Genomic DNA, 20,113 nt, shown 5'->3' with positions numbered 1-20,113 from the left:
CAAAACACTTGACGACTTTGTCTTTCTGATGTTATGACCAATGCAATACCTCCTAATGAACCAAGACCGATCAGACGGGAAACCCATCTCTCGATGGTAGATACTCGAAATTGAAATCCCACGTGTTCGGATTATACCAGTCCAGGACGTTGTACAGGCCTGAGGACGCATCGTGGAAGACTTCGGCTTGCACTGGCTGTGGGTCGAGGATCTGATCGAGGATATGCGACAGTTTCTTCTCAACCTCCTTGCAGGTCTTGTAATTCCCGTGGCCGGGGCGCGCTACCCAGGACAGGCATGAGAGAAAGACGCTGAGGTTCCGGATGAGTTCGGCCCGCGGTAAGACGATGGCATGGGGTCCGACTTCCCGGCTCTGTCGGAGGAGCTCGAGTGTCAAGACGCTGGCCCCAGGAAGACCATAATAGAGGATCTGTACCATGTCAGCCTTCGAAGCCACGAACAGACCGCAAAGAGCGTCCTTACGATCCATGAGTAATGCCGGGTCATGTCCATCAGCGAATCTCTCTCCGCGTTGATCCTGATGATGTTTGACAGTACCTCTCTGGAGGTTTCGAAGAGTGCCGCTTGACCGGTGTTGGTACGTTTGACGAGCGTCCTCTGAACCAGGAAGATGGTGTACAGGTAGTCAAGATAGGTATGAAGTAACGCAAATGATGAGCAATAGATATCATTCTCCTCCGCATCCGCACGAATATCGTAGCGCAGATAAGCAGGAGCCGTGTTCCATGTATTCCGTGCTTTCTCAACCAGGCGACTACGAAATGTTTTAGCAGTGGTAGAGTGTTTGGCTTCGGGGTTCTTACTTTGACTTCTCCACGACATCATCCTGGTCACCAGTGCCGAGCGCTAGCTCAAGTGCCTCTTCTCGGAAGATGGCGAGCAGGAATCGAAGGCGAATCAGAGTAACAGGGTGGGCAGTCCCATAAACATGCCATCCCGCCTTGTCTAGATCCGATATCGCTTGCGTCAGAGTGCTCCCGCCCGCAAGTAGTGTTTCATGGCTGATATCCATCGGAGGAGTCAACGTGCAGTATCGATAATTGATGAGGGGCGGTCGGCCCACAAACGTAGCGAGCGATTTGTCTGCGTAGAATGCCGAGGCAAAGCAGACTCTTCTCCATTGACGTAGGAACCATGGGCAGTCATCCGTCTGAGCGCTCTCTTGATGGAGACCGGCAGCGTAGATCGTGGCGGACAAATCACCTAGTCGACGCCAAGCTTGATAACCTATAAACAACGGTCAACAAACCATCAACTGTCGCAGTGAATAGATAGTCATACTAGAGTCACCATATTGCTGTGTCCTTAACATAACGTCATTGTACTGGTAAAAGCCTAGGAGTTCGTTCACAGACGATGCTTGATCGCAGAAACCGAGGCAGATGCCACTGGCCTCGACGATCTGAGCGCGGAGTCGATCTTTGGCCTCGCTATCAGGCGCTGCCTGAGTGAAATCAGGATCGCTGTCAGGTGTAGACATCAGCGCTAGTCCTGTAATCGCAAAGATGTTCCCCAGGGCTTCCCATCGGGAATTCCTCCCAGTGAAGGAAGATAAGTACTGCTCCACGGTCATCGAACCATGGATGGTCAGCGGGCGAGAAGTATTCTGAAAAATCTGGTTGACCAAATCTTGAAACTGAGAATCGAAGTCATTTGCGTCTAAACTGTCAAATATCCTTCGGATGGACTCAACAATCGAATAAATAACGATCTTTGGCACAATGGTAATCACCGTCCGAGCATGGTACTTGCGAATCATGATATCGCAAACCGGAAGATCGTACAGCAATCGGAGCATCTCCGAGCCCATCTGCAATCGATCTGAATCAATAGAGCGAGTGGACACTGCAGCCGCTGAGCTGTTGTCTACTTCAAAAGGGATATCACTGCGGTGCTCGGCCAGAACAGCTGAATAGCTGGTCGATCCAAGATATCCAGGAAGGGCCGATGGCGGCTCCACAGTCGTACGGAATCGACCATGTTCACGATTTGAGCCAGGACTTGAGGCACTACCAACAGTCAGTCTCTACCATAAACGCACATCATCGCCCAGCCGGGGTCACATGAAGGGGGTTCTGAGTCCTGACTTTGAACTTGGCTGGCTCGTCAATCTCCTTGATGCTTCAATGGGGCTGGCTCGACTGGCGACTGTTCGCTTTGTCATAGGCGCAGGATGATAGAAGCATCGGCTAGCGATGTTTTTCGCCGTACAGCGGCCACACACCGGTCTCCCGTGATCGCAGCGCAATTTGGCTTTGCGACAGGGTTCGCAGGACTGTAGCGTTCCATTGCGACGGACTGCCGGCGATCGGGTTTGTCCTGCAACTTCGACCATCCTCGGCAGTTTGAAGATATCTTCCATCAAGAAAGTCTGGTGGCAATGAAATCATCACAATATTTCCAAGTTTAAGGTTAAGCTTCGATGTTTTACGCCTCTGGAAGGATTATGGTGAGAATGATTGAATGAAACATGGTCGTATCGGCAAAAGTGGGCCTCAGGCTGTCTAGCTCAATGCGGCTAGCGTGTTCAAATATATAGTATCACCATCACAAGCCCTACTTCACACTCAAGACAAACTTCATCCGACAACAATACCAGTAAAAAACTAACCTATCGATCGGTCTACTAGATTTGTCAATGTAGGATTTACTACGACTTGCTTCTATGTCAACCATTGCTTTGATATGACGCCTTCGAGCACAACCGGACTTGTGAAAATGGAATCCAATGACTTCTGGGGTGGAGTGAATACCTCTGTCCCAATGGCAGCACCAGCTTTGCCGACAGCTGCCACGAATTCCATGAAGTGGCCTCGAAGCGGGGTTGGGAAAGACTCTGAGGCGCAGAGGAGAATACGGGCTGGATAGGAGGGAGTGCTCTCTCCAAGACCAATTCCCCAACACCCAGAGCATGAATCCGAGCGTCATGTTTTGTTTACGTCTGGTCTGATCTATCGAGAACTCACCCACTATGCAACCCGGGAGGTAAAGCAATTGGCCACCGTCTGCAGCGCAGGCATAGAACGTTACTCCAGGTCCTGGTCAAGTGTAGCTTGCAGTGGATGTACTCACCCCGAAAGCAACATTCAGAACAGTGGTGTTTGTTATCAGGTCCGAGTTGAGAGATGACTGCAGACGAAAAGATACCAAAATGTACTCAATGAAGTCATAACAGAACATGCAAGAGCTGGAACATCAGGCAGATTGCCACGACTGACTGCGAACGGTATGCGTACAGGTGCCTAACATAGGTTTCCAGCATATAAACCAGTCAATGGCACAGTCAGTGATTGTCGCGAATACGACGCCACTCTTTCGGCTCAAATCAGCACTCATCTGCTGCTTCAGTCAACTTCCTTATCTTCGGGTTCTACCTTGCTCATCGAAGCGGCGCAAATTGGAGCGCGAAAGACCCAAGAGCGATTTATGCTACCGTTAACCGTAAAGGTGAAGGTGATTTTCATGATCAGTACTACGAAGATCGTAAGAAGCTATGGTCCGCTACGCACATACAAAAGGAAGGAAGTCGTATGAGGAGAGTAGGGCGCGTTATGCATTTGGCTCGCCAATGCTGACAGTCGACGGTCGTGGTGTTGTTTAGCCACCTTAGCAAATGATGGGACAAATATAAGCCTTTTCGATCATAGCTAGATACTCAGACATCCGAAGTCTAGATCCGGGGCCAGAAAAGAGTAGTTAGACAGAGTAAATCGCACGTGGGCAGCGTGAAGTCAACCATATAGCTAGCTTCATCCCACTGGCGGCGGGTCATCCGCTTCCATCCGCAGGAACATCGCAGAGGCAGGTTGGTAGTAATCACTCATCCAACCCCCGCCACTCACAGTCCAAGCTGACTTCTCTGAAGGAGCGTCCGATAAACTCACCCCTGCCGCCGTCCTCCACGACATGCTAAATCATCCCCCTCGACTCAACGCGTGAGGTCCACACCCGCATGAACCCGAAAGCCAACCAGCCCGTCGGCCGTATCGACTACGAGACACGAGGCGCGGAGTACCTATGCGGCCTAGGCTTCAGTGAGACGGTCTGCGGATTAGCAGAGATTCATGTCCCTGCGAAGCGGTGCGGAGACAGTCGCCTGCCATTACACTGCCATCGCAAATCTAAAAGCCATAATGGTAGAGCTGAGCATCGCAGATACCTCACAGCTATGGATAGCGCGGGCATTTGGAGAGAGAAGTAGATGGAGGATTCGAAACCTAACAGATGGAGGCGTGTCTTGGTATCTCGGATTCTTGTAGACTAGGGCTTGGAACGTCACCAACTCCGTGTATCGAATATATGATAGAGGATAGACAAAATTTTCATAAATATGCACATCGTTGCTTAAGCATAAGACTTGAATGTATGCATTCGTTCATATCAGGGTATAAACGGCATGTCACTTCATTTAATACTTCCAACGCAACCTCAAACACTGTGCTCCACGTTTGTCACAGAGATACCGGTTTCCTCGCCCTTCTCGGCCATATTCTCCGGCAGAGTGCCCAGGGCGCGACCACCAAAGAGCAAATCAATCTCTTCCAGGGACTTCTGCTTGGTTTCCTTGAAGCAGAAATAGATGACCGGCAGGGTAATGCAGATGTCTAGACAAGACACATTAGCCTGTTTCACGACGATCACACCTTCTTTGGGGCGCAAACTTACTCCATGCTACAAAGACAAAGTAGAACTTCCATCCAAGCTTGCCCAGAGCAATAGGAGAGACTTGGGCCCAGAGAGTAGCCACGGCCCAGTTACCGATACCTGTCGCAAAGGCGTTGCCTTTACCACGAATCTGCATGGGCATGACCTCAGACATATAGACCCTTGATTGCAATCAGCTGGCGTTGCCGAAGTTGAGTGACGAGAATACTTACCAACTGCAAGGGCCAAAGGACAGGGAAAAGATGATGGTCACGCAGAAGAGGAATACAACCCCACCGATACTGTAGCCATGGCGGCTACCATCCTCATTCTGCGAGTTCAATGCTGCTTCACAGATCAAGGCAATGGAAATTCCGATGGCACCAAACATCATGGGCCTGCGTCGTCCTACCCTGTCCAGAATGAAGATGATGAAGATTAAGTTCGCGATAGGACCAACGCAGTTGTAAATACCGGCAACTAGCGTGGCTCTGTTCCCTGTGATACCGAGTGATTCATACATAATTGTTTGATAGTAGCCGATCACGTTGACACCGGTGAACTGAGTGAAGACCTGCACGGCAACACCATGCCTATATGATATGGTTAGTGACGGCGATTATAGCAGGGGGGGATTCGACGGCCAGGTGACGGCCGTGGCGAGAGCGTACATCAATCTGGTCCGCCACTGAGGGACTTGGAACATGATGAGCCAGCCAGGAGCCATAACAGCCTTCTCGGCATCGATAGTGGCCTTGATCTCTGTGTATTCGGTCTGAATCCAGTCGTCATTGGTCCCATCATAGTGCAATCTCTTTAGGATCCTCATCGCCTCGTCGTACTTCTCGGTCTCGACCAAGTATCGAGGGGACTCTGGCATGAAAAGCATGCCGACAACGAGAAGCAGAGCAGGAACGGCCTGGAAAGCCAAGGGGAATCGCCATTGGAACGAACTCGTGTCTGGTGCGTGGAGTGATCCGTAACCGACCCATCTGCCGGGTGTCAGCAACCACTGGAGATCAGAAAGAGAAAGACCGGCACGTACGTGCTGACGATGAAACCAACCCCAATCATCTGTTGCGCCAGTCCAACGATCAAGCCGCGAGAGCGAGGATGCGCGCACTCGGCCTGATAGACGGGCACGGACATGGACATGAGACCGACAGCCCATCCTGCGAGGATACGGCCGACCAGAATCATGGCCAGGTTCATCGCCGAAGCCTGAAGAATAGCGCCGACGAGACAGATAAGAGCACCCATCTGGATGGTAAATTTACGCCCGAACCGATCCATCGTCAGGCCTCCCTGAAGGGCCCCAATGGCGGCTATCGCAGTCTTTGTCAGTGAATGAGCAGAATTGCAGTAGGAAAGGGAATACATACCGCCTCCATTGAATGTACTGTTAATGGCCCCGATAATGGCGGAAGTCTTGTTGGTGTTGAAGAAGGCGAGGAAATTAGGACTCGCAATAACATCGGTCATCACACCGGAATCATATCCTTTGAATAAGCGACTTAGCCAGAACTTCAGAGGCGGTGGATATGAAAGTGTGTTGTTTTTTACAACTGAGAAGAGACGAAGGCGTCTGAAACCTGGGATTTCACACAGAAACGCTTTAACAAGTATCAATGCTGAACGTACCAAAGAGAAACGACCCAGTAGCTGCAAAAGCAGCCAGACTGACGGTGAAAAATCGGCCCATTTTGCTGCACTTTTGAAGATTGCAACCCTAAAAAGACCAGCAAGAAGCGGAGTGCACCTGGGGAGCCAAAACCGGCTGGCCGTTGGGGGAGCAAGCCATCTCTATATAAAAGTTGGATTCAGCCATTGGTGACGAGACATCGAATGGTGAAAATTTGCGCCGCAGAAACCAACTAAAAGTAGAGAGAGGCCATCGAGACGAGACGAGCCATGCCATCTTGGTGACAGTGAAGGGCAAGCGGGGAGAGAAACCCCCAAATCCGGGGACTGTGGGTTAAGGATCCAAGCTAAGACTCTCAGCAACCAACAATTCAGCCGGACAATCCACTCGAGGCATTCGTTTGCTGCTCTACCACTCTTGCGGCAGGGACGAGTGATGTGGTGTGATTGGTGCAATAAACTACTATGAGACTAATATCTGACATTTATCCACCCGTGTTCCTATTGATCGAACAAGCATGACCAAGCCAGGTATATTAATGTGATTTATCCGTCCAGACGAGCACGACCAAGCCAAGCAACCACATGTTTCTAAGGCTGGTGTGCGCCACCTTCATATGACACTCGATTCTGATGGCATGATCTAGTTCTGGGTAATGTTCTACTCGGAATGACAGATCCAAACGATTGAATTCCAACTCTGCGGCTGAAGAAGCCGAGATTCCAATTGCAAAAGAGGAAGGAGATGCTTTGAACACTATAATAGGTGGGTGGATCTTGAAAGTCGTTCGACTAGCTCTCCAGGATGTTACCTAGCTGGCTCAGAGCTTCAAGTCCACGGTCCCAGACTCAGTGATAGAATAGATCGTCCTAGGTGACAAGGCCAAGTCATGTGGTCAAGGGTGTGACTGTCAGTCATGTCATCACGGGACTGTTACTGCCACAGTATGCACGTGACAACGCGTAGAGCGCGCTGGCCAGCTTCCGCGCCAAAACACGCCCAACTTTCCACCCGGCGTAACTTGTCACGGAAAGCTTCGCCGCTGAAATGCCACAGCAGGATGGAAAATGAGCACCAGATCAGGTGGGCATCATGTGAATGATTTGTATGCGCTGCAAGGCAGTGCGCACTCAGGAAAGCTGAAGCCCATCCGTTTCAATTGGTAGCATGTGTCTCCTTGCTTTGGTGTCCTTTCCTCGGTCTTCGATGGAGCGGAATAAGATGACGCCGTGATACCAATACAATGTCTTAAGAGCCCGAGGCTGATACTTGTAATGTAGAGTCCGTAGGCAATACGTCCTGTTATTAATAGACTGGACGAGTGGAAGTCATCCACGTAACAATCTGTCGGCAGTAAGGCAGAGATGGACAAGCCCTCACTGATGCAGTAGGATTGAAAAGTTCAAAGTAGAGGTCAATATCTTATTAGCCTAAGCATTCTTCATGTTAACAACCAAGGGTCAATGGACCCAAATCAAGAACTGTGGAATCTGTCGACGCAAAAAGACACCTCGTGCGGGCGGGCTGGATCGGCCAAACTACTCCGTACCGCGCGGACGTATAGTAAGGCACCATGGGGACTAGTTACGCCGTACTACAACGCCTCCACGCTGTGCTGTCCGCGTCCACATCGCGACGCGATTAGATGAAGCGCTTTTTTTTCCCACCGCACCCCTAAGAGATCTTGTCCACTCCGGATCTCTCATCAATTTCCCCATTCTCCTCCATGTCAATGTTCTGATCCTTTTTATTCTACGGCTCTCTTTTCCGTTATCGCTCTTATATTGGCCTCCAATTCCCCCATGTCACACCGATCTTGAATCCTATCGACCGGTGGCAACGTTGAGAACATGTCGGATCCCGAGCCTTCTGCTGCGGCATGTTCCTCCTCTCCGCCAACCGTACAGACTCCTGAATCTGCTACTTTGAATTATGCCTTCCTCGTGCACTCCCAGAAGACCCTCACCCAGAACCTTCCCCCGCGAGTCGATAACAAGCTGCTCGCTCGTCAGAAGCGCCGTCGGACAAGGTATATATGAGCTCAATTCGAATCCAAAGTTGTCAATTGCCATTGACTGGATCTGATTGAACCATCTCCGCTAACCGCTGCCGGATTGCTGCCGTTTAGTCCCGAGGACCACGCGGTACTCGAAGCCGAATATCAACGCAATCCCAAACCAGACAAGGCAGCGCGCGCCAATATTGTGAGTCGCGTCTCGTTGGGAGAGAAGGAAGTGCAGGTATGATCTCGAGCACAAGCACGACGCGTCGTCAGACACTGTAGTTCTGATCATGCAACTCTCCAGATCTGGTTCCAGAATCGTCGTCAGAATGACCGGCGAAAGTCCAAACCCCTCCAGCCACACGAACTTCTCGCCCCTCGATCGGACGTATCTAGCCCTCTAAGACAAGCTACAAGCGACGACAGCCCTTCCGGGGAGCAAGTATCATTGAGTGGGGGGGAGCAGTACGATGGACGGGAAAAAGACAGGGATCTTGCAGAATTGCTGGAAGATGGCGTGCCGCAGTCTTCCTATGAGTCGGTAGAAAGTGGAGGCAGGGACAATACGGCACAGCTTAGTTTGAGCTCACAGACAAGCCTGTCGCAAGCAAGCGAAATCAGTCAAGAGCTCCATAAGGCCGTTCCCGACGCAACGTCGACCCAGCAAGATAACGACACGCCGTCTGATGACACACAACTCTCTGCCAAGAGAAAGCGTTCCATTTCAGACCTGCGCGGAGATGTCCCAACCACACTTCAGCAGCAGCAGCAACAACCAACTCCTGGCGGCCTACAGGTTCTGAAGTCGCCACCATCCCTACGTCTGTCACTGTCCTTTGACGGAGAGGCAATGGTACGAAGAGAAGGCGAGTTGACACCGTCTCCCCCGAAAGGACGCAACTCTCTCCGGATCGCCATGTCTTCGGATGGGAAAGCTGTCATCCGTACAGAAGATGAGCCATCTCCGTCCAAAGGCCGCATTTCCATGTTTTCCACAAGAAGCTCCCGATTCGCAGGGCTTCGTAGAAGCAGTAGTGCTGTGGCCCTTGGAACACCTCGGGCTGGCGCCATAGAGAAGGAGAAAGCATTCGGGAGATCTCGAGACCCTCGGAACTGGGAATCATTTTTCGACACCGACGCAAGAAGCGCGTTGTCGACCCCAACCAGCTCTCAGAGTGCTCCTAACTCTGCCTCCCCGAACCTCATGTTTGCCCCTGGTCAGCGCTCATTGACCCGAAGCTTATCAGCAAGACACACTAATATGTCGACTTCGACCACCCACGATTACCTCAACACTCCGATTCCACAGCATGCTGGTGAGAAGCGGCGGAAACTCTCACGTACTGTCTCCTCTCTAGGCCGACTTGAGTCTAGCTTTAGCAATCTCAACAGAACGCCATCAGGCGCATATAATATCTCCAAAGTCCGTGATACCATGAAAGACAAGGATGATTTGGATATCGAATGCGGCGACTCGGACAAAGAAAACTGGATTCCTGGGACCCGAGTCTCACATGTCCGTCAGCGAGCCGCCTCCCACCATCAGTCCCATCGCCCAGTGCTCAAGGAAGCTAATGGACGAGATGGCAGGATAAACAGGAATTTAGCCGCAACAGGCGGGCGTTCCCGAATTTCTCAACCGTCGCATCGCAAAAGCATCAAGTCCATGCCAGAGCTTGATGCTGATGTTTCAGCTTTCATGGCTGGCGGAGGAGTCGCAAGCCAAGAAGAAGACCTCGACTGTGTTCAAGGTCTATTATCCTTGAGCCAAGGCGCTTGGAGGTAGACTGCATATTCCTCCTTGACTTTGTCTCTATGATACCATATATTTCCTTTGTTCCTTTTCTTTTGTCCTATACTTCTTGACGTTCCTTTCTGCTCATGTTGGATGTCGCAAGCAAGCAAGGAGCGGTTCCATGTATGATGTCGGAGCGAGGCTCAGCTTGTAATGATTGAACTTTCTTTGCTTTGTGGACATAAGCCTCCGTTGTGCAGACCATACAGCTTCCCCCTTGGAGGCTGTGGCTTTGTGTTGACCACCATGATGATGAAAACCTTGTCATGAGATAGCCAAGTGATATTGATTCCAGGCAAGCTGTCTCGCTAATCAGACGACGAGGACGAATATAAATATTTCAATATAACAACAACCCGTAGAGCAGTGCATTTTCCTGATCCAGTTTGAAGTGCTGAGTGGAGGTTGAAGTTGGCAGCTCCTGGCGGCAAGAAGAATGCAGGATGGACGCACGTGGTCCACTGGCTGACTGATAAGGAAATCATCAAAGCCTTTGTGTTTCATTTATCCAGTTCCATCTCACTTTGTAATATCAGCCTGTTGTCTTCATCCCTGAGCTTCTAAGGCAAAAGGCTCGAGAGCCTGGGCGAGTAGGTGTATAAAGTCGAGAGGTAAGTTTGTACAAGTCCTGCTTTGTTTTTATCCTTGTATTCTTCAGAACATGGTGTCTTGGCTTTTGGATGAGCTTGCACCTGTCCCAGCCCATACAACATCATATATGCTTCGAATATTAATCAAGTCAACAACTCATCTGGATAATCGAGGGTGTTATCAGCTCCTTTCCTTGCTTTATACTGCCTATGTTGTGGTTCTTCGATTTCCGGGTGTGAACGGTGGAGGCCTTCTATCTTGTATACAATCTACTATTTTTCATGCAAGAAGAGCATCAGCATTCTTTACCGGCTTATTGCATTTATCATAGAACTGTACTGACCACGAACTGACAGCTCCTTTATTCCCAACTGCTTCTAGCGAAAAAATTGCAATATTTGGAGGCCAGTGTTTGTTGCCACAATTGCATTGCCACAATGGGCGGAGGCCTCAAGGTGGCCATTGTCGGAGCTGGCTTCGCTGGCTTACGGTGCGCAGACATATTAGTCCAGAATGGCGCTCAAGTTACCATCTTTGAGGCAAGAGATCGACTCGGAGGGCGGGTGCGTTCACAGGCACGTTGATCACCACAAGTCAGTTACTGATTTCGAACAGGTTCATCAAACAAAGATCGGCGATCATCTTATAGACTTGTGAGATGCCCGAACTCGACTGCTTGGAAGAGTACAAGTTAATTTGTCGCAAGGGGCCCTAACTGGATTCATGGCACGGAGAAGAATCCCATCACCGGCGTGGCAGAGGTGACCGGAACGACTATCGAGGATTTTGAAGGCGAGCAGATCATTTTCTCCAGAGCTGGAAAGCTCGTCGATGAGGCCACCTCGGCCAGGATCTCTGAGTTCGTATGGAGCACGATAGACGAAGCGTTTGAGTATAGCAATGCCCTCAAAGACTCTATTCCTCCCGATCAAAGTCTGCTTGACTTCTTTAAGGAGAGAGTCAGCAAAACGGGCTTAAACCCTGAGGAAAAGGAGCTCTGTATAGAGACATGTAAGCTGTGGGGAGCGTATGTTGGTGACTCTATTGAGAGACAGAGTCTCAAGTTCTTCTGTCTGGAAGAATGTATAGACGGGAGTACGTGCCACATTTTCTCTATGGCTGCTATCTGCTGACAGTGCATCGTTAGACAACTTCTTCGTCGCATCTACATACAAGAAGATCTTGGACCACGTTTCCGAAGCAGCCATCCAACATGCTGACATCCGCCTCAATCAGCCGATCATCAAAATCGAGACAAATTTCCGAGAGAACTCGAGCGCCGCTCGCAGGGTGATACTGACAACCGCAGCCGGCGAGTCTCACCAATTCGACGAAGTAGTAGTAACCTGCCCGCTCGGCTGGCTGAAACGCAACAAATCTGCCTTCCAACCAGCACTGCCCGCTCGACACCTCCAGGCCATCGACAGTATCTCCTACGGCCGACTTGAGAAGGTATACGTGACATTTCCACGAGCCTTCTGGCACGCCGACGCAGAAGCCGGGCTGAACGGCCCGGACCCCAAAGGCACCGCTAATCACAATCCCACCTTTGCGGTTTTCCACGACCCAACCTACGCCGAACACCCCCCAGACATCCTCTGGAACCAAGAGTGTATATCATTCGCCGGCCTTCCCGGCGATTGCGCCCACCCCACACTCCTCTTTTACACCTACGGCCCCTGCGCCACATACGTCGTCTCCAAGATCGCTAATCTTGACCCCACCACGGACGAATACTATAACTTCCTCGACGGCTTCCTGCGCCCATTCTACTCCCGCCTGCACGGGTACTCGGCCTCGTCGGCCGACTGCAAACCCCTCGCTTTCGTCGCCACCCAGTGGCAGAATGACCCCTACGCGGGAAACGGCTCCTACTGCAATTTCCAGGTAGGTCTTGAGCAGGGCGACAAGGACATCGAGGCGCTCCGGGGGGCTATCGGCCCCGAGCGCGGGGTCTGGTTCGCGGGCGAGCACACAGCGCCCTTTGTGGCGCTAGGGACAAGCACGGGTGCGTACTGGAGTGGGGAGCGGGCGGCTGGGGAGATATGTCGGTTTCATGACCTAGGTAGATTGGGGATCGGTGCTGGAAGGGACGATTCCCTTCCCTCGGCTGTGCCGAGGAAGGTTGCTTCGTCTGCTTGAGGTACAGATGGTTGGATATCCGAGTTTTGGGACAATGTTGGGGACACCATGCTGACATCTCACGTATATAGTAGATAATGTCGCTGCACTTTTGTTCATACTTTCTTCTTTTCAGTTTCGAGGCGCACATAATATCGATCAATATTTGGATTTGAGCAAGTATTTACACAGACACTCTTATGATGACCAGCATCTGAAAACACAAAGCCATCCCATATCTGCAACCCAGTTAAGAAAGATGCACTGCAAATAGGGGAATCAAAGAAACAGACTTAGCAAAATACCAAGAGAGCCACGAAGGGAAACAAAAAAGGAAAAAAAAAAGAAGACGTTCAAAAGCCTGCTGAACACCTCGCATAATCAATCACAATAACCTGCGCCCCCAATATGAACGACTGAGAGTATCGCCGGACCAGCGTGATACCCAAACCGCACCTTCCCAGAGACACAAACAAGCAAACAACCAAAGTACCGTACAGTAAACAGAGCAAGTGGCAATCTGGGTATTCACAAACTCCTCGTATGAGCGTCAAAGAAAAAGCAACGTCCAGGATTTCGTGTAGCGTCCCGAACAAGCAATAGCATGTATGTATGATACAGTGCGTAGATAGTGATTGGGAGTATTTGCAAGAAAAGCGATAGAAGAAGCAGGTGTAGGACAGAGATGTTGGCTAAAGTATGTCCTCAACACCAGCTTCTCCCAGATGGTTTGAAGCTGCGTTCAATCACGACAAGCGAGTCGTTCACACACCTCATACAGCATTTAACGGCCGAGTTGCGAAGCGCATAACTTATGAGCTCGAGCCCTTTAAATCAATCTTCCCATATCGTTTCGAGATCAAGATCCTGCCGACGTTCCGCTCCACAGACACTCCAGCGCTTTCTCTTGTCGATCCTCGCTCCGTAGACTCCTAAACCGCCTCGCAGAGAGCCAGAAGAACCTGCTGGACTCAACGCATCAGATGTACCACGGCGCCTGGTCCCGTTGGCTGCCGCCTCCGCTTCGTCTGCCCTATCTGCGGCAGCCTTGAGCGCTGCAATTCGGTCGGCTTCGATGGCCGCATCCTCGGCGTCTGGAATATCCGGGATCGTCTCGAGCGAGGATATGCTCGGACTGCGCGATCGGAGGCTTGTAGGAGTCGATGGTACTGACGACGTAGAGGAAGTCGAGTATCCCGGGAAGGCTTCGTTGAATTTTGAGCCGAGAACCACTGGTGACGAATGGATCGATGAGGGACTGCTAGTAGGTTGGGTGATCGAAGTCGCACTGGGGAAGTGAAGGGGTGACGATGGTCGTCGGCGCCCGACACGCAAGTTGTGTGATGCGACGGGAGATGTGGTAAAGGGTTCCCCATGTGGTGGTGATTTCATGGTCGTGCCAAGCTCAGCATGCTCCGAGATAGTTTCTGAAATGTTCAGAGGTGCCATCCTGGCTTCGAGGGAGTCCCTTGAAGGTATCTGCAAAGGTAGAAACCGTCTTGGAGTATTATCATTCTGTGTCAAAGGCGCTTCTCGACCATTGACGAAGATATATCGCCCTTTGGAGTCCAGCCCCGGGGACGAGTGAGCGCGCGTCATTGGAAGCACACCCGAGACCTCCGCCAACGACCGTGAGCGATAATGGGCGCGGGGAAAAGTCGAGCGACTCGGCGGAGGGACCGGAGGGTCGGGGGTAAGAGATAAGGCTACCATGACGTTGCCCGACCGCTCTGATTTCCCAGTAGCCTCTTTAATCGCATTCGCGGAGCTTGCCGTGTTGACTGGTTCGACTGCGACCGTTCTTGCAGCGCGGGGCGGAGGAATGCGCCCCTCTGGGGAAGAACGGGAAGCTTCCATGTCTGTCTGAAAACGGAAAGGTAACGATGAAATCCTGTGTTTCGAACAAGATCGACTTCATGCTTGACTGTGTACGGGAACCATGAGAGTGAATCGATCCTAGATGGTCCAGACTCTCGGACCCAAAAAAGGAAAAGGGTACGGAGTCGTGACGAAATCGATTATACCCCTGGCGATATTATCAACCTCCAGCAGACCCATGTAATAGTTGGTTGTATCGACGACCAGAGGAGAAGGGAACCTCATACACGAGGGAGAAAAGGGGGATTTATGGAAGACGTAAGAGATCAGTGGTGAGATCGAAGAAGCTGGAAGAAAGTGAAGCAGAAGAAGAGGAGCAGCGAAACCGCGGCGTGATCAAGCGGTCGGAGAAGAGCGGACAGAAGGAGGAGGAAAGAGAGGGAAACCACCCACGGGACGACTTGCGATAGCAGAAGCAGTGACGATGTGCGAATCAAGAAGAATATGTAGCTTTTTAGGTGGAAAGAAATTTCTTCTCTCGTCGTCTCCTTGCGAATCATTCCTGCCCAAAATTTCCCTCGTTTGTACTGGTTTCTCGAATATGGCCAATACGTGATCTGTGCTCCTCAGCCAGGGGCACGCTTCCTTGGAGAACAGCGACTGTGAACTCCTCGCAAGGCGGCAATTTCTCAGCCTGATAGGGCACATATGTCCCAGGATCGCTTGCAATAATGTTCAGGGGTTGACAAAATCTACAATCGCGCTGGGACCAGTGACGGGAAAGAACCTGACCCTGGCCGCCTCCAGCGTCTCTCCACCGACACCTTTGTCGACAGCTGCGGGCAAGAACAGAACGACGAAATCTACTTTAAACACGATAGTTGCAACTTACCTCGTCTAAGGAGTTGAATACCCCAAGCTGGCTTTGGATCCCTTACTCTGGACAGGAAGCCTGTTGTAAGGAGCTACCATTGATCAGTTACTCAAGTAACGAACATTCGCAAACACCTCTAGCTGATGTAAGAAGCAAGTAAGTGTTATACATTACGACAGACCTACATCCTGAATATCAGAGAGTGATCATCCAATCTAACAACATGATATGTATCAGAAATTGGAGGGACTATTTATGAAATGGAACGTGATAAATAAGGTAGTAGACTACGACATTGGGTCCTTGATCAGGCATGTGCCTCTTTGCACATCTTCGACACACACTTGCGGACGTACACTTCGCGTACAGGATCCCCTTCGTGGTCTTTAACTACCCATTCACCAATGCCATACTCTGCTGGAGCTCGTTTGACACCACGTCCGCCGCCGCCAATGATTAGGTTGCCCGGTCGGTACTCGGGATTGGCCTTCATGCGGCGAATGGCCGAGACATGGATTTGAGCATCCTTGGGAATATCTCGCACCTCTCCACAGGGAAGAGGCCACCGGATCGGTTTCCAAGAGCCATCGTCCTGCAAATCCATGCGACGGAATGGAAGATACTCCATGATCCGCCACGACAAGACTGACGTGAATGGCAGCCCATTGCCATAAGCCAAACAATCATGCAGGATTCCTTTCGTGCTGGACTCGTACAGAGCTTCCAAAAATCTGCGCTTGGATTTAGACGCGTTCTGTTCATCCTCCTTTCGGGCGAATCTCATGTGCTCATCATCATCTTCTCCATGGCTTGGATCTTGACACATATCCATATTCTGTTCCCAATGGAGATGCTCATGCAAAGGCGAAATCTCCCCGTCATACTCTTCGCAACATTCGAACTTTTTGAGCTTGCGCGGGTCAAACTGAAGGCCCGCACGCTGTGCCTCGTGTACCATCCATACCAGTGGTGCATGACTAAGAGGCCATTCTTCGCCCTCGCCAAGTTTCCAACCCCCGCCGATGTCCGCGTGTCCGCCGGGAAACCAGACTTCTTGAATGTCCTGATGCTTTTCATCTTCGTCATCTTCATCGTACTCGCTAGGAGCCCGACTTCCGGTTTCCGGCACCTGAAGCGAAAGCATCGAGTTACCACTCTTAACTGATGCTAAATCTTCTGTAGATGGGTTCATCATAGGTACAGCCAACCCGAATTTCGTTCTCTTCAGCGGCGAGGATGAACGATAATGGTGTGCACTGCGAATGCTTCCGGCACGCGATCCATCTGCACTGCGGTAGACGGATCCCGTTTCCTCTTGATCCGTTCGGCCTGGTGTGTTTCGCGGCCCGTTCTCCACGTTCGCGTCATCGTTCACGACAATGGATGGTAGACCATTCGGTTTCTCTGACTCCGGACCCTCATCATGACGGAAGTGATGCAGGTGTCGCTGCCAGCGACGAGGACCTCGTTTATTCATTGACCATGGTTTAACCTCAGAGATGAGATCCTGTCGAAATTTGGCGCGTCGTTCGTCAATGCCTACGGCATGTCGGATAATCCTCGCTGAGCTGCGAGCAGTGTAGGGGAATTTGCTTCTCTGCATCCAGGCTGACTCGAACCTCGGCACGCTATTGACCGTGTCGAATAGACCTATAAATTTTATGCGACTGATAGGTCTGCTAAAAGTTTCACGGAAAGCCTTCATGAATCGGAACAATTTTTTCTTCTCTTCCTTTTCCTCTTCACTGTCCCCGCGCCGACGCTGTTGCCACTTGGCAAAGGTCTTCCATGCGAACCTAGTCAGCTCCTCATTTCCCGCTTCCAGCAAGCCGATATAATCAAGCATCTCCGCCAGGAAGCGCGCGATATAAGCACCGCGACTGAAACCAATAAAATAAATATCGTCGCCGGGGGCATAGTATCTCATGAGGAATTTATAACCACCCATGACATGCTGGTCGAAGGAGGAACCCACGGCGGAGTCCTTAGCTTTCAGGTAGGCCGACTTGATCCGGTGGAATCGCCCATCACTGGAAAGGGAGTTCGACGTCACGTATGTGCCAATACCTGGCTGGTAGTAATGGTACTGGTGACTCTTACTGCGATCTAGCATCTTCATCCAGGAAACCCTCTGTAAGCACACGCATCGACAAACTACACGCGGCTTAGGGGACGACTCACCCGGAAGATCTTGAGCACGTTGCTGTCAGATTCATCACCGCAAAATTTATTACCAGTACCATCAAAGCAAAGGACAAACTGCTTTGGGATGGGGGCCGGCCCCAGCGGTACTGTGTCCATGGTATCGCGCAGGTATACCTGTTGATGCTCCCTGCGCGATCACTTGGCTGTCTGTGAATTTCAAAAACAAAAGCAATCGGAACAAATGACAGATTAATCCCCGACTCGCGGAGGGGCAAAACTTATGTACAGTTTCTTAGTTCCAGAGGATCCCACATGCAACTGCAGGTAACAGTTGCTTGGCTCGCACTTTATACTGTGATACCAGTAGAGACCGGGATTGGGCTTTGACACCTTGGCCAGACCCCAGAAGACAGCGGTCAAGTCTATGGTAACACAGTTCTCGACATCTATGAGAGAAAAGAGTCAAGACGAAACTATCCCTGCAGGCCAGGACATTTAGTTATCGCCCGGCGCTCAGCAGCAAGGGAAGCTCGTTCCTCCCACGCAGATCAACATGAAGGGGTAGATAAAGAGCGAGTGGTCCGCTGGAAGCATTCTTTCTTTTTTTGAACCAAACTGGTTCAGCCGCTGAGAAGCGAGACATGAGAGCGAACAGGAATCTTGTTGGTCAAAGCAGCAGTGGTTGGTGGGGCATTTCAATGCCACAAGTTCAAGTGTTCATCTCACTCCCCAAGTATCCAGCTACACGGCAAGCGGCTTGGACACCAGCAGATGTAGAGCCTATCATACATTTCATACAGTCCGTAATGTGATTATGCATGCATCCACCTGCTAGATTCGTCAAAGATAGCATGACCGGAAAATATAGTCGGAGTATCTTCAACCGCAGGAGGATGTGTCTACTCTCGCCCCTCTGTGACACGGTCTGAAGATTTGATCCCTGAAAAGATGGTGTACCTACTAGTGTTGACGATCGAGGTGGCAGGTAATCTTCCACAGGATTCAGGCCATTAGAATGTCTGCGATATTAGTTATCAGGCTAGAGGTTTTTTCGATATTGAGAGGGAAAATTCCGTGTGACCAAGACGCGTATCGAATGGATCGCTTTTCCATCGAGATGCAGGAGATGATGACGATCTTTCCCCATTGATGCTATCTGGGTGGAGATTACCGAGACCATGGCTGGCTGTCCCAGGCCTAGGAGCAGTTTAGCCAGGCCCTGCACAAGAAGGACACTGGACAACAATAGTTTCATGCGGGAATGCAGAAAAAAAGGAAAGTCCCTGCTGTGCAACAGCGAAAAAGAAAAGGGCCAACCACGTCTAGCAATGGCTAGCTGATGATCCTGGATGAACTAGCAATCAAAGCATGCAAGCTGCTGCTCCTACGCATGATCTTATGGGCTGCATTTTGAAAAATTCATCACTTGTAAGTCATTGGCTAAGGGCTAAATACGTACTCGTTTTGTCTACTCAGTCTGATCACAGGAGTATTTTATGAGTATGGCGCTTCCGAAGAGACTGTAACTATGACAGCCTCAGAACCTTGGATCCTGAGGTGTCTCTCCGCCGAAGTGGGGGCCTGGCGGCCTGGGGCAGGCCATGAACCATTCGGGAGCTGCCGATCGTCTCTCCTCGATCCACCAAGACGGGCTGGGAGGGTTCGTCCAACTTTGCTGTATGGCCCCAGTCACTCGCATGGTCACTCCACAAACGAACCTCTTCCAAAAACAAGGCTGTATTCTCTTGTTATCTTGATGGAATATCTTGTTATAATCATTCTGAAGTGTCTGACTAGTTTCTGATATATACATAGAAGTGCATATATAGAATGCCAGGGTTTCTGTCTGTGTTTTGGCAAGTAAGCTGCTCTCCTTGCTGGGCAAAGCACGAACCTAACCTACCCCTCCCCCTTGTCACTGAATTTTCTAAACGCACACCACAAACCATGTATCTTCTACCTGTGCCAGGTATCCACCTACTTTATGTTGTTAACTGGTTGATCATCCACTAGCTTGACTTCACGGCAGCTGAAGGAGCCACAGTTGGACTTAGATAAATAGGCGCTTTTATCATCCACTCTCTGGCTTCAGAATAATCCTCCATTAGTCGCATGGAACAATTGCATCCTGACACATATTCTTTAAATTCATTCTCCCAACGCCATCTACATCTAACGGTGTCGCGTAGGACAGTGGTCGGTGAGAGATTTTTCTATTTCCACAATCCCTTGCCTTCCAAGATAAGAAGACGGAGAGTGACAGGCGTATGACTGAACCTTTGCTCTCTTAGTGGCTGAGAATCATGACCAATTGAGTACGTAGGTATTGATGTCGGTCAGCTATCAATGGAGCTACTCCGTGCAGGACATCCTAGCCTGATGAGTGAAATGGTGTACGTGTGGGCACCTCAGACTAGTACTCACCCTAGTAGCTTAGTAACTGCGGCTAGTCTACTCATG

General features: G+C 50.6%; 6 protein-coding genes across 6 annotated transcripts; 2 read left to right on the top strand and 4 right to left on the bottom strand.

Moving 5' to 3' along the window:
• Positions 1–70: 70 nt before the first annotated feature.
• Positions 71–2,450, bottom strand: AFUA_3G12180 (putative C6 transcription factor; the record flags this gene model as incomplete). Its single annotated transcript, XM_749310.2, has 5 exons — positions 2,109–2,450; positions 1,303–2,030; positions 825–1,248; positions 484–775; positions 71–430 (listed from the first exon to the last, which is right to left on the bottom strand). Exons 1-5 carry the CDS (start codon positions 2,381–2,383, stop codon positions 71–73), a joined length of 2,079 nt encoding a protein of 692 aa, XP_754403.1. The 5' UTR covers positions 2,384–2,450.
• Positions 2,451–4,230: 1,780 nt separating this feature from the next.
• Positions 4,231–7,172, bottom strand: AFUA_3G12170 (sugar porter family MFS transporter). The gene is made up of 7 exons (XM_077804437.1): positions 6,307–7,172; positions 6,048–6,164; positions 5,711–5,990; positions 5,337–5,657; positions 4,899–5,258; positions 4,687–4,847; positions 4,231–4,625 (listed from the first exon to the last, which is right to left on the bottom strand). Exons 1-7 carry the CDS (start codon positions 6,365–6,367, stop codon positions 4,450–4,452), a joined length of 1,476 nt encoding a protein of 491 aa, XP_077660588.1. The 5' UTR covers positions 6,368–7,172; the 3' UTR covers positions 4,231–4,449.
• Positions 7,173–8,157: 985 nt separating this feature from the next.
• AFUA_3G12160 (homeobox domain-containing protein) lies at positions 8,158–10,095 on the top strand (the record flags this gene model as incomplete). The annotated part of the gene is made up of 3 exons (XM_749312.1): positions 8,158–8,336; positions 8,436–8,547; positions 8,614–10,095. 3 exons carry the CDS (start codon positions 8,158–8,160, stop codon positions 10,093–10,095), a joined length of 1,773 nt encoding a protein of 590 aa, XP_754405.1.
• A 1,113-nt stretch (positions 10,096–11,208) lies between these two features.
• Positions 11,209–12,837, top strand: AFUA_3G12150 (flavin monoamine oxidase family protein; the record flags this gene model as incomplete). Its single annotated transcript, XM_749313.1, has 3 exons — positions 11,209–11,348; positions 11,402–11,790; positions 11,843–12,837. 3 exons carry the CDS (start codon positions 11,209–11,211, stop codon positions 12,835–12,837), a joined length of 1,524 nt encoding a protein of 507 aa, XP_754406.1.
• Positions 12,838–13,650: 813 nt separating this feature from the next.
• Positions 13,651–14,673, bottom strand: AFUA_3G12140 (uncharacterized protein; the record flags this gene model as incomplete). Its single annotated transcript, XM_749314.1, has 1 exon — positions 13,651–14,673. One exon carries the CDS (start codon positions 14,671–14,673, stop codon positions 13,651–13,653), a length of 1,023 nt encoding a protein of 340 aa, XP_754407.1.
• Positions 14,674–15,651: 978 nt separating this feature from the next.
• AFUA_3G12130 (T6SS phospholipase effector Tle1-like catalytic domain-containing protein) lies at positions 15,652–18,492 on the bottom strand. Its single transcript, XM_077804436.1, has 2 exons — positions 17,690–18,492; positions 15,652–17,621 (listed from the first exon to the last, which is right to left on the bottom strand). Exons 1-2 carry the CDS (start codon positions 17,807–17,809, stop codon positions 15,816–15,818), a joined length of 1,926 nt encoding a protein of 641 aa, XP_077660587.1. The 5' UTR covers positions 17,810–18,492; the 3' UTR covers positions 15,652–15,815.
• Positions 18,493–20,113: the final 1,621 nt, after the last annotated feature.

This window comes from Aspergillus fumigatus, chromosome 3 (assembly GCF_000002655.1).
Source record: "Aspergillus fumigatus Af293 chromosome 3, whole genome shotgun sequence".
NCBI lineage: Eukaryota > Fungi > Ascomycota > Eurotiomycetes > Eurotiales > Aspergillaceae > Aspergillus > Aspergillus fumigatus.
Note: the sequence above shows the minus strand (reverse complement) of the source record. Positions and strands in the feature narration are given on the sequence as shown.